The sequence below is a fragment of the Ahaetulla prasina genome, chromosome 1, assembly GCF_028640845.1.
Source record: "Ahaetulla prasina isolate Xishuangbanna chromosome 1, ASM2864084v1, whole genome shotgun sequence".
Classification (NCBI taxonomy): Eukaryota; Metazoa; Chordata; class Lepidosauria; order Squamata; family Colubridae; genus Ahaetulla; species Ahaetulla prasina.
This window is the reverse complement of record NC_080539.1, coordinates 366,290,547-366,305,675: the sequence shown is the minus strand read 5'-3', so window position 1 is coordinate 366,305,675 and position 15,129 is coordinate 366,290,547. Positions and strand designations below refer to the sequence as shown.

The 15,129-nt window shown below is 45.6% G+C and overlaps 1 protein-coding gene across 4 annotated transcripts in view; it reads left to right on the top strand.

Moving 5' to 3' along the window:
* Positions 1 to 15,129, top strand: part of PIP5K1C (phosphatidylinositol-4-phosphate 5-kinase type 1 gamma) — an 87,531-nt gene that overhangs the window by 63,521 nt on the left and 8,881 nt on the right. For all 4 annotated transcript variants that reach the window (XM_058163501.1, XM_058163500.1, XM_058163498.1 and 1 more), the window contains 2 exons: positions 1,260 to 1,364; positions 5,328 to 5,463. In XM_058163501.1, the coding sequence (XP_058019484.1) occupies positions 1,260 to 1,364; positions 5,328 to 5,463 (241 nt within the window). The remainder of the gene's footprint in view (positions 1 to 1,259; positions 1,365 to 5,327; positions 5,464 to 15,129) is intronic.

Here is a 15,129-nt window from a genome sequence, read left to right as displayed (position 1 = left end):
AGACTTTTTAGCAGGGGATGCTGAAAAAAACCAGAGCAATATCCTAGAATAGTGTTTCTTAATCACGGCAGCTGTAAGAAGTGTGGACTTCACCTCCCAGAATTCCCCCAGCCAACCATCAAAGTAAATGCTGATTTCCATCGTAAATTGTAGTCACGTGACCATGGGTGCCACAAACAACTGCAAATGCTAGTTGGTTCCCAGTGCCAAAGTGTGGTCATGGGATCATTGGTGGAGGAGGGGAGACTGAGAGGACAGGGTCTATGACAGTTTGCTGTGACCAACTCGCCACGGCCAACACTCTGCGGGACTGCTCCCTGGAGCAGGGGTCTCCAACCTTGGCAACTTTATATCTTGATGAAGGTATCTTTTCTTTTATGTACACTGAGAGCATATGCACCAAGACAGATTCCTTGTGTGTCCAATCACACTTGGCCAATAAATTCTATTCTATTCTATTCTATTCTATTCTATTCTATTCTATTCTATTCTATTCTATTCTATTCTATTCTTTAAGCTTGGAGGACTTCAACTCCCAGCAAAGCTGGCTGGGGCATTCTGGGAGTTGAAGTCCTCCAGGCTTAAAGTTGCCAAGATTGGAGGCCTCTGTCCTGGAGGACAAGAGTTACACTGTTGTCAAAGAAATAATGGAATGGAATCATTAAAGAAAGGATGCAAAATTAAATCTGAATAACAAAAATTAAAATATTTTTTATTTATTTTAAATAATTAAATTGGATTGATAAATTGTCCTGCAGTGAGTTGGCCATGGTAAGGTGGCCAGAGGGAGTTGCCGTGGCAAGTTGTCCCACTCCAGGGTGGACACAGCCACTGGAGGTTTGAATCTGTTGTAAGTAGCTTTGGGATGTGTGTCAATGGTGGGTTTCAAATTTTTTTTACTACCAGTTCTATGGGCGTGGCTTGGTGGGCGTGGCAGGGGAAGGATACTGTAAAATCTCCATTCTCTCCCTAGTCCAAGGGAAGGTTACTGCAAAAATCCCCATTTCCTCCTGATCAGCTTGGACTTGGGAGGCAGAGAATAGATGGGGGCGGGGCCAGTCAGAATTTTTACAACCGGTTCTCCGAACTACTCAGAATTTCCGCTTCCGGTTCTCCAGAACTGGTCAGAACCTGCTGAAACCCACCTCTGGTGTGTGTGTCTGTTGGAGCTTTGAATGGTCACTGAGCAACCGATCATAAATCAAGGACTGGCTATGCTAGATTTCTGAAGTAGGATTTTTTTTTTTCCTTTTCTGCAGGACTCGCGATCAGACCCGAGCCGAAGATGACCTCCAGCAGATCACCGTGGAGCTCAAGCCGAAGTGTGATATCGAGATTGTGGTGCCTGATGTGGCTGCTGCAGGGTTAGAGCCTATTTCTGTTACAGATCAGCCGTTTTCAGCCGAGCATGCCTTCATGCTCCTATTTAATGCATGCAATCTCCAAACATTACTCAGGGAGGCATCTTTCTATAGTAGATGGGAAACCAGCTGTGAATTCTCCTCACTATTTCAAAAAATAATTCCCGAATTGCGAGCTTTTTTCCCTGCGGCAGAGGAAACACATAGAATGCAAACAATTGGTTTAAAAGCCCCTTTTGTGCTTTAATTTAAAAATAGCGTCCCTTCCTATATATAATACAAGGATGATGTGATACAGGTAGTCCTCGATTTACAACAGTTTGTTTAGTGACCGTTCAAAGTTACAACGGTACTGTAAAAAGTGACTTACAATCGTTGTTCACACTTAGAACCACTGCAGCATCCTGATGCTTAGCAAATGACTCGTGGTTATGACGGTCGCAGGGGTCCTGGGGTCACATGATCCCCTTTTGCAACCTTTTGACAAGAAAGTGGAAAGCCAGATTCACTTAACAACCATGTTACTAGATTAACAACTGCAGTGATTCGTTTAACAAACTGTGGAAAGAAAAGTCGTTCAATGGGGCAAAACTCAATGTCTCACCTAGCAATGGAAATTTTGGGCTGAATTGCGGTCGTAAATCGAGGACTACCTGTACTTCTTTCAAGTCTGTATCCACTACACATAGAAACCAAGTCTGGATGGAGGATGGCTTTCTTTAACATCTGCTGTGAGCCGACTTCCCAAAAATGGGATGATAAACAGTCTTGCGCTATTAAGACAACATATAATTCAATTTGACACTCACACACGCCCAGTTCATACAGGCGTGTTTCACTCTTCTGCTCAGCTGTCATACAGTTTGTTTAGTTTTGGCTGGGTACACATTGTGTGAGATCAGCCGTTGCAGTTGTAAATCACAATGGATGGCTGGATGCACTTAAGGATTCAGTCTGTTGTGGTCCCTTCAGCAAAATATAGTTAATCAAACCAGAACACTGTAGTGCTTGAATTCCATCTCCTTTTCAAAGGGATGATCAGTCAGTAGCTCTCAGTTGCCTGAAGGTTCAAGCATAAAGTAGAAATGTTACACATATTTATTGATTAATTCAAATTGTAGGGCTACGCATCTGAACAAGGACTTTGGGTGGCAAACAAAATTAAAGTAAAAACACTTGCAATAATACAAAATTTAAAAGGCATAAGAGAGCCAGTTTGGTCTACTGGTTAAGGCACCAGGCTAGAAACCAAGAGACAATGAATTCTAGTCCTGCTTTGGGCATGAAAGCCAGCTAGGACACTTTGGGCCAATTATTTTCTTTCAGCCTAACCTACCTTGCAGGATTGTTGTGGGAAAGATAGGAGGAGGAAGGAGTATTAGATATGTTTGCCACCTTGAGTAGTTTATAATAATAAAGACTGTATATGCTAAATAAATAAATAAAATATCCCATAATCACTAGTACAAAAAAAATATATATCGATGTCTGCACACACTTGGAGCACAAGCCCAGAGCCAGTTCTTTATGGGCTTTGCAACAGTCCAGAGGGAGAATGTTCCATAGGGAAGATGTGATGATTGAAAAGTGTGTATTACTTGGAACAGGAGTCTCCAACCTTGACAACTTTAAGCCCGGAGGACTTCAGCTCCCAGAATTCCCCAGCCAGCAAAGCTTAAAGTTGCCAAGGTTGGAGACTCCTGACTTGGAACACTGACAGCGTGTCTGTAAGTCTCCACCAACCAGCATTCCTCAGTCGATGGGAACCAAAGCATGTCCATCTTGCCTGACCAGATTGGATGGCTAGAAACAACTGAGAGAAACAGTCCCTCAAGAGGATACCTTTTCTTATCTTTTCTTTTATGTACACTGAGAGCATATGCACCAAGACAAATTCCTTGTGTGTCCAATCACACTTGGCCAATAACACACTCAAAACCGTAGAAATGGTGGTAGATTTTAGGAAAAACCCTTCCATACTTCCACCTCTCACAATACTTGACAACACAGTATCAACAGTAGAAACCTTCAAATTTCTGGGTTCTATCATATCGCAAGATCTCAAATGGACAGCTAACATCAAAAACATCATTAAAAAAGGACAACAAAGAATGTTCTTTCTGCGCCAACTCAGTAAGCTCAAACTGCCCAAGGAGCTGCTGATCCAGTTCTACAGAGGAATTATTGAGTCTGTCATTTGCACCTCTATAACTGTCTGGTTCGGTTCTGCAACCCAACAAGAAAAACACAGACTTCAGAGGATAATTAGAACTGCAGAAAAATAATTGCTACCAACTTGCCTTCCATTGAGGACCTGTATACTGCACGAATCAAGAAGAGAGCCGTGAAAATATTTGCAGATCCCTCGCATCCTGGACATAAACTGTTTCAACTCCTACCCTCAAAACGACGCTATAGAGCACTGCACACCAGAACAACTAGACACAAGAACAGTTTTTTCCCGAAGGCCATCACTCTGCTAAACAAATAATTCCCTCAACACTGTCAGACTATTTACTGAATCTGCACTACTATTAATCGTTTCATAGTTCCCATCACCAATCTCTTTCCACTTATGACTGTATGACTATAACTTGTTGCTGGCAATCCTTATGATTTATATTGATATATTGATCATCAATTGTGTTGTAAATGTTGTACCTTGATGAACGTATCTTTTCTTTTATGTACACTGAGAGCATATGCACCAAGACAAATTCCTTGTGTGTCCAATCACACTTGGCCAATAAAATTCTATTCTATTCTATTCTATTCTATTCTAAAAATTCTATTCTATTCTATTCTATTCTATTCTATTCTATTCTATTCTATTCTATTCTATTCTATTCTATTCTATTCTATTCTATTCTATTCTACCTAGTCCCAAGCCATGAAAGCCTTTCAAAATGACAGTGAGCACCTTGAATTGCACCCGGAAGCACACTGGCAACCACTGTAGCTCCCTGAGTAGTGGCGTTACACGTGCCAAATGACCAGCACCATTAACAACCCCTGCTACCAGTTGAAGCTTCTGGATGCTCTTCAAGGGCTGCCCCATGTAGAATGCATTGCAATAGTTCAATTGTAGCGTTGCTGTTCAGCCAGTAATCAGAGTGTCGGGGTTCCAAGTAATACACCCATAGCGAACAAAACTGAGGCAGGTAGATTCCTTAAAGAAGAGCTTTACTATATATATCATATTGGCACAATTGTGGTGAAAACCGACTCTGAAGGTTCCCATGGTTTTCACCTGATTAAAAGTTTTTCCCTTTCCCCAAACGATCAGTCACATGCTCTAATTGAGATGCCATCCGGTTGCCGGGCAACATCACTTAAGACATATCTATTTTCTCACGCAGGACTGGCCTGAATTTTAATATTTTAGATGATTTTATGGGTTTTAATTTTAACTAGTTTTATAGGGTTTTTGAATGTATTTTAAAATTTGGGCCAAATTTAAATAAGTTTTTTAATTATTGTTTTTAGTTGTATAGTATGTGTCTTGATTGTTGTTTTATTTGTCTGTTAACCGCCCTGAGTCCTTCGGGAGAAGGGCGGTATACAAATTAAAATGTTGTTGTGGTGGTGGTGGTGGTATACAAATTAAAATGTTGTTGTTGTTGTTGTTGTTGTTATTATCATCACACCTTCTCTCTCTTGACCAGGTGTGAGAATGTCCTTGGTTCCCAAGGGAAAGTATTTTGTTTTGGCTACAAAACCCCCAGCTATCTCTATTCCCCTCTGCTCCAGCGTGGCAACACTGATGCCTCACAGTGGCTTTGGTCAGGTCAGCTTCAGGGTTGACCTAGAGCCAATTCAGACGAGTGGTCTTGGCTCCTTCCCCGCTTCGAGGTGGGATCTTGTCGTGCTTTTTTGAGGGTTTTCTGAAGATACTAGGCAGGAGTGCCGAGCACAAAGTCCGAACCGCCACAGCCTCTATCCTCACCCATCTTATCTTCTTTGCAGAGAGGCAGCCTCCTTAGCGTGCGCTACCATGCTGTCGGCGGCAGCGGCGGCGGAGGTTGAGACAGCAAGCCAGGCCTCCGAACCTGCCAGCCAAGCTTCGGATGAAGAGGAGCTCCCGATCCCGGATATCTATTTTGTAAGCCCCCTTTTCATTTTTGTGCAGTTGGTTTGGCTCTTCTCCCCTTCCTTCCGCTGCTTTTCAACTTCACTTGCTCCACCCTTCCCTTCTGGAGACTTAAAGCAAACCAACACACCCGCACCAAGGTACTGTCTTGTCTTGTCACCCTGATGCACATTTACCCCTTTGCATTCACGTTCTTTTTCTGCCAGGTGGCCAGAGAAACCAACTGGAAAAGTCTCTTGTCAGAAAATCTCAAGGTTCCCCTTGAAATAGGGAGAAATGGGGTCCCTCTGGGCTTCTCCACGGCTTCCAAGTGCATTTGTGAATGGTCGTCTTTCCTTTCCCTGCAGGCAGGAACATGTTCAGAGGAGGAAATCTAGGGAGGCAGAGCAGGGAGTAAGTGAGCCAAGGAGCGTGTGTGTGTGTGGTGTGCGCAACCATGCTGTGCTGGATTCTGTGTGCGAAAACCTCAAAATTGTGTCAAGAAGATCTTCATCTTTCCCAGAATCCAGTGGTCTGGATTCTGTTAAGTCTCCTTTGATGTCAAGCGTGAGTCTCTTGGCTAAAAGGAAATGTGGTGGATTTCAGCAGGAATGGGTTTTTTTACACAAACTCATCTAACCTTTGATTGAAGCCGGTGTACAGGTAGTCCTCAACTTACGACCACAATTGAGCCTAACATTTCTGCTGTTAAAGCAAGAGAGTGGTTAAGTGAGTTTTGCTCCATCTTATGGGCTGTTTTGCCACGGTTGTTAAGCAAATCTCTGCAGTTGTTAAGTAAACCATGAGGTCGTTAACCGAATCTGGCTCCCCCTCCCCAATTGACTTTGCTTGTCAGAAGCCAGCTTGGGAAGGTTACAAATGGTGATCACATGACCCCGGGATAGCATAATTGTCATAAATACATGTCAGTTTCCAAGCACCCAAATTTTGATTACATGTCAACACCCATCCTGCACAGACTGCACTGGCTACCTGTGGCCTTCCGGGTGCGCTTCAAGGTTTTGGTGACCACCTTTAAAGCGCTCCATGGCATAGGGCCGGGTTATTTACGGGACCGCCTACTGCTACCGAATACCTCTCACCGACCCGTGCGCTCTCACAGAGAGGGACTCCTCAGGGTGCCGTCAGCTAGGCAGTGTCGTCTGGCGACGCCCAGGGGAAGGGCCTTCTCTGTGGGGGCTCCCACCCTCTGGAACGAACTGCCCCCAGGACTTCGTCAGCTTCCGGACCTTCGGACCTTCCGCTGCGAGCTTAAAACATACTTATTTAATTGCGCAGGACTGAGCTAGATTTTAATTTACGGGTTTTAAATTGGGTTTTATTCTTATATTTTTAATTATTAGGCTTTTAGAATAAGTTTTTTAATTGTTTTTAGACTGTATTTATCTGTTTTTAAATGCCTGTAAACCGCCCTGAGTCCTTTGGGAGATAGGGCGGTATATAAATATGAATAATAAATAAAAAATAAATAATAAATGTCCATGGAGATGCTGCGATGGTCATGTGAAAACCGGTCATAAGTCACGGTTTTCAGTGCTGCTGTAACTTTGAACAGTCATTAAATGAATAGTTGTAAGTCAAGGACTACCTGTATCCCCAAGACATAGCTGTGTCCAGCTGCTTGAAGACACCTTGGAGAGAGGAGTCCGTCTCTTCCCCAACTAATAATCAAATCCCTCTTTTTAACAGAATATTCTTCTAATGTCCTCCTACAGTCTCTCCTCCATAAACCTTCTTTCCTGCACCCTGAACCAGCAAACAGCAGGTCGTTTTTGCCTTGTAAATGTCAGTGTTTCTTCTGAATCTTGACAGCTTTAACTTGTGTGGACTTCAACTCCCAGAATTCCTCAGCCAGCATGGAGGGTGCTGGGAGTTGAAGTCCACATAACTTAAAGCTCTCAGGTTTTGTTGTGTCTGTGCCCCCCCGAGCCGGGCCTGCTGCCAGAAAGTGACTTGGAGAGTGAGGGGGAAGGGCCGTCAAGACTTACCTCGGGAGTACCGGCTTCCCTGGCTCAGCTCCAGGAGCCAGAAGCAGGCCAGGTGGAAGAGATAACGAGGCCTCTGTCCCCTGAGTCTCCCCCCCCCCCAGGCCATGCCTTCAGACCCAGCTGATGGCAATCAGGCTTGGTTGGACCTTAGGTTTCGTAGGCAGGAGAGGAGGGAACAACAGAAGCAGAGGAGGGGCAGGCCTAGGAAGTGCTGAGTCATGGAGCCACACCCCACAGGATATAAAAGGCAGGGAGAGCTGCTGTGTCTCTTTGTAACAGGCAAATCCACTGATTGAGCTGACGTTTGTTCCTGGGTGACTCACCAGCTTCGTGGAAGATAACGGAGGCTCTTGGCAGACGCTGGCTATTCTGCTGCCAGAGCTGATAGAGCTGGCTAATTAAGCCATCACTCGGACAGAGGCGAGGGAGGACAGAACAGGTTTCTTGAGAAACATTGTCCTGTGTAACATCCCTTTAAATCAGGGGTAGGCTTCAAAAATTTTAGCAAGGGGTTTCTCTGCCCGGTGGCTGCGTGGGTGTGGCCTAGTCGGCCTCCTGCACCACGGAGGGGGGTGGGTGGGGTCTGCCCTCCCTGGGCTCTAGAGGCTTTCCTTGAGCCTCTGAAGGGTGAAACGGCTTCCCCAGGCTCCAGAGGCCCATTTTTTGCCCTCCCCAAGCCTCCGCGCGCGCCCTGCATTTACCTGCATCCAAAACAGGCCATGTGGGGACTCCTGGGAGGGGCAAGTCGGGGTGGGAGGGGCCAGCCAGGAGTGGGATTTGGGGGTTCCCCGAACTGCACAGAATCATAGCTAGAGGTTCTCCCGAACCCCCAGCAGCCCATCCCTGCTTTAAAGGTTTACAGAGTGAAGTTGCCTCTTTTCCCCAGAGGGGGTTGCAGACAATTCAGGCATAACTCCGGATGACCACTAGAGGGTCACACAGAGAGGCAGAAACATCTTCGCTGCCATCAGCTGGCGTTTTGGGTTTCTGCAGTCTGCCCTCAGCCTCTTTCTAAGATTTGATTTATTCAAAAAAATTATACGGCTGCCTGACTCACTCACAGTGACTCTGAGCAGCTTACAGAGCTAAGTCCCAATGCGAAACCCAGTAAACCCTTCCCCCTGCAGCAACAATCATCAAACCACTTGACAGGCTCCATATCATCCTAGAGTCTCCAGGCCCTCTAGCGAAACCATGCATTCAGGGCCTTTTGAAAGTCTGCCAAGGTGGGAGCCAACCTTACCTCTACAGGGATGATGTTCCACAGGGAGGGAGCCACCACGGAGAAAGCCCTTCTTACAGTCTGTGGACTTACAGTCTGTGGACTTCCACAGGGCTGGGAAGTGGCTCACCAGGCTAATGTAGCCTGTTATTAACACACGGCTGCCTGCAGTTACAATTACTGCAGGCTCGAGTCCCACCAGGCCCAAGGTTGACTCAGCCTTCCATCCTTTATAAGGTAGGTAAAATGAGGACCCAGATTGTTGGGGGAGCAATAAGTTGACATTGTATATAAATATACAAATAGGATGAGACTATTGCCTTACACAATGTAAGCTGCCCTGAGTCTTTGGAGAAGGTCTTTGGAGAAGGGCGGGATATAAATTCAAATTTAAAAAAAACCACTTCCAACTCCTAGAATTCTGGGAGTTGAAGCCCACAGATTGTAAAGGGGCCACATTTTGTCTCCCCCTGCCCAAATGGTTCTCCTTAGGAGAGGCGACTCATAACATTATCCCATGTCTCTGCTCTGGTAGGTCAGATAGATATAAGGGGGGGGAAGACAGTCCTTCAAATAACCTGGCTCCATTACGGTTAAAGCCATCGTAAGGGGGCCACAGGGCAGCACCCACCCACTGTCTTTCCTTAAACAGACCCTCCTCACCCTTTGGCCTTAATTCTGGATAAAGATACCTCTCTCCCTCTTCCCACTTCACTTCCTCCCCCCCCCCCTTTTTTTTTTTTTTTTTTGGTCACTTCTCCCGCCAGCCAGCAGGAAGAATTGCCCTGTGAATGATGGTTTGGGTTGCCTTTCAAGTGTATGCGAACTGGAGACGCATGTGAAGAAGCTTTGTATTTGAGGTTTTATTTATTTATTTATTATTTAGATTTTTATACCGCCCTTCTCCCGAAGGACTCAGGGCGGTGTACAGCCAGATTAAAAAACAGTACAATATACAAATTAAAACAAAATTAAAATAACATATTCTATAAATGGCCGAAAATTTAAAACCGTCAAATTTGACCCATAAAATTCATAAAAATACCCCAATTAAAATTATTAAAATTCAAAAAGTTTAAAAAATTAAGCCAGTCCCGCTTGGATAAACAAGTGCGTTTTCAATTCACGGCGAAAGGTCCGAAGGTCAGGTAATTGACGCAAACCAGGGGGAAGTTCGTTCCAGAGGGTAGGTGCTCCAACAGAGAAGGCCCTTCCCCTGGGGGCCGCCAGCCGACATTGCTTGGCGGACGGCACCCTGAGAAGACCCTCTCTGTGTGAGCGTACGGGTCGGTGGGAGGCATAAGGTAACAACAGGCGGTCCTGTAAGTACCCGGGCCCTAAGCCCGGTTCTTTGAGGCCTGTTTGTTCTCTCGTTCTCTCTTCCCAGATCTGACTGAGTGTTTTGATTTCTTAACATGCAGAGTTTCCCATATGTGTTTTGAAACGGGTCTCCAACCTTGGCAACTTTTAAGACTTGTGGACTTTAACTCCAAAGCTGGCTGAGGGACTCTGGGAGTTGAAATCCACAAGTCTTAAAAGTTGCCAAGGTTGGAGACCCCTGCTTTAAAAGGCAAAATCCGTAACCAAATGCAAAGAAGGTAGACACAAGGTTGATCTAAGTACCCTAACCTTATGTGTTACGTTTGCGTTACCAACTCTGTTAATCCTGAGAAGGCAACCCCCCTGTCTGAAATGATTATTATAATGGAATGCCTTACATCAGGGGTGTCAAACTCACGTTGTCACAGCGTCGTCACGTGACTCCCCCCCTTCGCTAAACTGGGCAGGGGCGTGGCCAGCCTGTAACGCATCCGCCCACGGGCTGCGAGTTTGACAGCCCTGTCTTATATGTAATCCTTGACTTACAACTAGTCATTTAGCGACTATTCAAAGTTATAAGAGCACCGGGGGGAAAAAGGGACTTAATGACCAGTTCTTGCATTTAATGACCATCATAGCATCCCCGCGGTCAGTCGCGTGATCAATAATTTGGATGCTTGGCCACTGGCATGTATTTAATGATGGTTGCAGCATCCTGGAATCACGTGATCACCATTCATGGCTTTCCCAGCTGGCTTCCGATGAGCAGAGTCGATGGGGGAATAGCTGGATTTGCTTAACGAATTAGTGAGTCACTCGCCAGCTTAACAACTGTGGCAAAACAGAATGTAAAATTGGGCACAACTCTCTGAACAACTTGCTGAGCAACAGAAATTTTGGTCCCAATTATGGTCGTACGTTGAGGACTACTTGGACAGTTATTCAGTTTTGGAGCAGTGGCTACGCAAGTTCACGCTTCGGTTTCATGCACCAACCTGTTTAAATTAGATTATACGTTGATATTTCAAAGGCCAGAGCAGAAGAGAAGCATGGTAAATGTTATTCACTGTGGGCAGTGAATAATTGTCCACTTTTTGCATGTGCACGTCTCCCCTTGTTTGCGCCTAGCGTTCCTAGATTTGCTGTGTCAATCAAGCGAGTCAGAGCTTGCTTGTTCCCGTTCTCTGGCTCTGTGCCCGCTGGACCATTGTTTCTTTGTCCCCCCGAAGACAAAACTCAACATAGCAGGACCAGAAAGTCCTTTGCAGATGATTGATAGCATGACTTCACCCAGATCTTAGAAAAGCTTGCAGAATGCAGAGTATTTTGGCCCTCTGTTTGTATCCATGGGAAGAAAGCCTGAGGAAGCCCCTGGCAGCAGAAACATTATTTTCTCCCATGTCAGCCGAGTTCTCACAACACCCATCTCTTTCAAAGCATGTTTTCCTCACCGGGTTTTCCACCCTCATGCTTGTGCACGCTTACTTTCTCCACCGACATGGTCATTTCTTGTCTTTCGTTCATCCTTTTTCTCCTCTCCTTCCTTTTTCTTTCTTTCTTCCGCCCGCCTCTTTCCCTTCTCATTCGCCTTTGGATGTGCCCTGTCTAGTTCACAGAAGGAAGGTACTGGATTTTCTCCCCCCGCCTGCGCAGGCTCCGAACCGCCTCGGTTTCCTCTGGGGACGTAAGTGATTTTTGCTAGTAGAAAGGGCGGCTCCATCCCAATTTTGAAATGCCAGCTCGGGGGCAAGACACCTGGGCTCCTGCCATGCCGGTGATGGCGAACCTTTTTGACTCGTTGTTGTCAACTATTTGGAAAACGTCTAACTTGACTGTACTGCACCCCCCCCTCCACCTCTGAACAAAAGAGAAACAAATCTTTATCTCCCCACCCATCTAAGCTACCCTAAACAGTGGCAGTCAGTCACAGCACCAAGACTGGGCCTGGAGGCGAAGCCTGGGCTGCAACCTCAGCCCTTAGTGCCACAGCTGCCACTCAAAAAGTCTGCCTTGCACTGTTCTTCCCCAGGATGCACAAGACTTGGGGAATGGTGTGGTTGCCTCTGCAGCCCAGCACTCCCCAAAGTCCGCTGTGCACCGCCTACCTTCAGGCCATGTCCTCTTTCTGCTGACAGGCCCTTGCGGCCTGCAGGAGGCTGCTCTGGGTTGCGCAAGGCTTTCGTTCTTGAAGCAGCAGGAGAGAATGCTCTTCCACCACCGCTGCAGCCGGTAAAAACACACCTCGTTCATGCATGATTTTGAGAGGCTGCGTAAGAACACACCCTGTTCTTGCACGACCTTCAAAAATCACGGGAGGGCAGAACGTGCTTTCGAGAATAGTTGTTGCCAGGTATTGTTTGAACGGCGGTGTGTTACAAAACCTTCTTAGGCAGCCCAAGTCCTACTCTGCATTCGCACTGTAGTTTCCTGGCCAATGTAACATCGCCGCACTAAAACATTGTGGCGTGTCACTTTTGACACAGTTGTTATGGGTTCGCCATCATTGTGCTAGGCTTGCTTGGCCCAGGCCACTGTTAGCTGAGCAGAAGAAGAATCTTAGGATCTTCCTCTGCTTTAAAAAAAGGAAATTGTTTTGAGGCATTTTGAGCTTTCCTGTTTTCATGAGACACATTTGAGCTTTCTTAATAACGAAATGATTTAGGGGTTATTCTGCCCTGCATTAGGATTTTTTCCCAATCTGGAAACAGTTTAAATAAATAGATATTAAATTCACAGCCAGCAAGGATGGCAACAGCCATTCCTAATCCACAGCTTAGTCTTTCAGTGCCACTGATCTTCCTTGCTGTTAACTAACCATAGTTGGGTCTTCCGTGTTACCTTACACAGGTATCCAGCCACCTTTCCTAACCTGGGTTTTTTCTCCTTCTGGGTGTGTTAATTCTCAGGGCTCAAATTCCTGGTCGGCAAGCCTGATACAAATGTAATACACCCTGCTGGCAAGAAGGGAAATTTTGAATAGTATGCAAAAACTAGCTTTCAGTGTTGGTAGCGCATTGGTTAGAATGCAGTATTGCAGGCTAATTTTGCTGACTGCCAGCAGTTCGATTCTGACCGGCTCAAGGTTGACTCAGCCTTCCATCTTTCTGAGGTGGGTAAAATGAGAGCCCAGATTGTTGAGGGCAAGAGGCTGACTCTATAAACTGCTTAGAGAGGGCTGGAAAGCACTGTGCTCTTGTTATTAGAGGAGGGGGGCTTTTTAAAAAGAGGATGAGGAAAGATTTGATTTGATACCTCCCCCTTTGGCAATTCAAAGTTCTCTCGCCTCCATTGTGGTGTTGTGGGTAGAAGAAGCTATGTGTTCCCCCTGGCTTGCCTGCTAGGCCTCCTCGGTTGTTCCGTTGAGGTAGGACATGCTGCACAGACAAGGTATGGGCAGGGACCGCGGCCATTCACTAGCCTTGGCCTGGGTTTTTCCTTCCCAGCATTCTTGGAGTTCCCCAAAGTGGCCTTTGCATTTTCTACTTCCTTTCAATGCCAGGGTTTAATGGCCCTCCTTCGAAAATTTGAACATTTCTGGCTGGAATCCTGCATCCAGTTTTGGTCGCCACGAATAAAAAAATAGGTTGAGACTCTGGAAAGAGTGCAGAGAAGAGCAACCAAGATGATTAGGGGACTGGAGGCTAAAACACATGAAGAACGGTTGCAGTGATTTGATATGTCTAGTCCAGTGAAAAGAAGGACTAGGGTGATATGATTGCTGTTTCCAATGTCTAACAGATTGCCATAAAGAAGAGGGGGGTCAATACGTTCTCCAAACCATCTGAAGGCAGGAAAAGGAGCAATGGATGGTAACCGATCAAGGAGAGAAGCAACCTAGAACTAAAGAGAAATATCCTGACTGTCAGGTCTCCAAGTGATGAAAAGTTCATTCAAAAAAGGAACATGCAAAGTCCATCTTCCAAAACAAATTTCTTTTATTTAGCTAGACATCAAATTGGCAAAGTCTGTTGTAATTCCGGATCTGACACAAACCGGAATTACATCACATAATATTGTAAATTAGAAACATCCCACAAAAGTCACATTCCCCAATGAAAGCAAAATCAACATTGCCCGGTGTCTTCAAACTCCACCTCCAGCTCTCAGCAAAGACAGCCTCTGTTCCCACGGGAAAGAAAGTCACTTAGCCAAAACAGTCCTCACTTATGTAGTATTCTCTCCTCCCAACCTATTGGGTTATTTACGGGACCCCTGCTGCTACCAAATGCTACCAAATGCCTCCCATCGACCAAATGCCTCCCATCGACCATAGGGCAGGTCTCCTCAGGGTGCCGTCGGTCAGACAATGTCGACTGGTGACCCCCAGGGGGAGGGCCTTCTCCGTGGGGGCCCCTGCCCTCTGGAACGACTGCCTCCAGGGTTACGTCAACTCCCTGACCTCCGGACCTTCCGACGCGAGCTGAAGACATCACACGGGGCTGGCCTAATAGTTTTAATGGGGTTTTTTATTAGAGTTTTAATTTTTCTTAGCCAAATTGAATTAGTTTTTTTAAAAATGTTTTTAATTTTTGTGATTGTGGTCTTATTTGGCTGTAAACCGCCCTGAGTCCTTTGGGAGAAGGGCAGTATATAAATTAAAATAAATAAATAAATAAATAAATAAACCTTAAGAATGTGGTGAGCCCGAAAAAAAACCCTTAGGTAAGTAAAGAGAAAGAGAAGGAATAAATGAGTATAATATAGGGCTAACTAAAATGGCTACACACAAGTCAATTTTCGGGTTAGACACTTTTTTTTTTAAATTTACATTTATATCTTGCCCTTCTCCGAAGACTCAGGGCGGCTTACAGTGTGTTAGGCAATAGTCTCATTCTATTTGTATATTTACAAAGTCAACTTATTGCCCCCCCAACAATCTGGGTCCTCATTTTACCTACCTTATAAAGGATGGAAGGCTGAGTCAACCTTGGGCCTGGTGGGACTTGAACCTGCAGTAATTGCAGGCAGCTGTGTTTTAATAACAGGCTATCTTACAGCCTGAGCCACCACGGCCCCCTTGACAGTGGGAACAATAAATCAGTGAGACAGCTTGCCTTCAGAAGTTGTAGGTGTCCAATAAGAGATTGGACAGTCATTTGTATGAAATGGTACAGAGCAGTGATGGCTAACCTTTTTGTCGTCGCATGC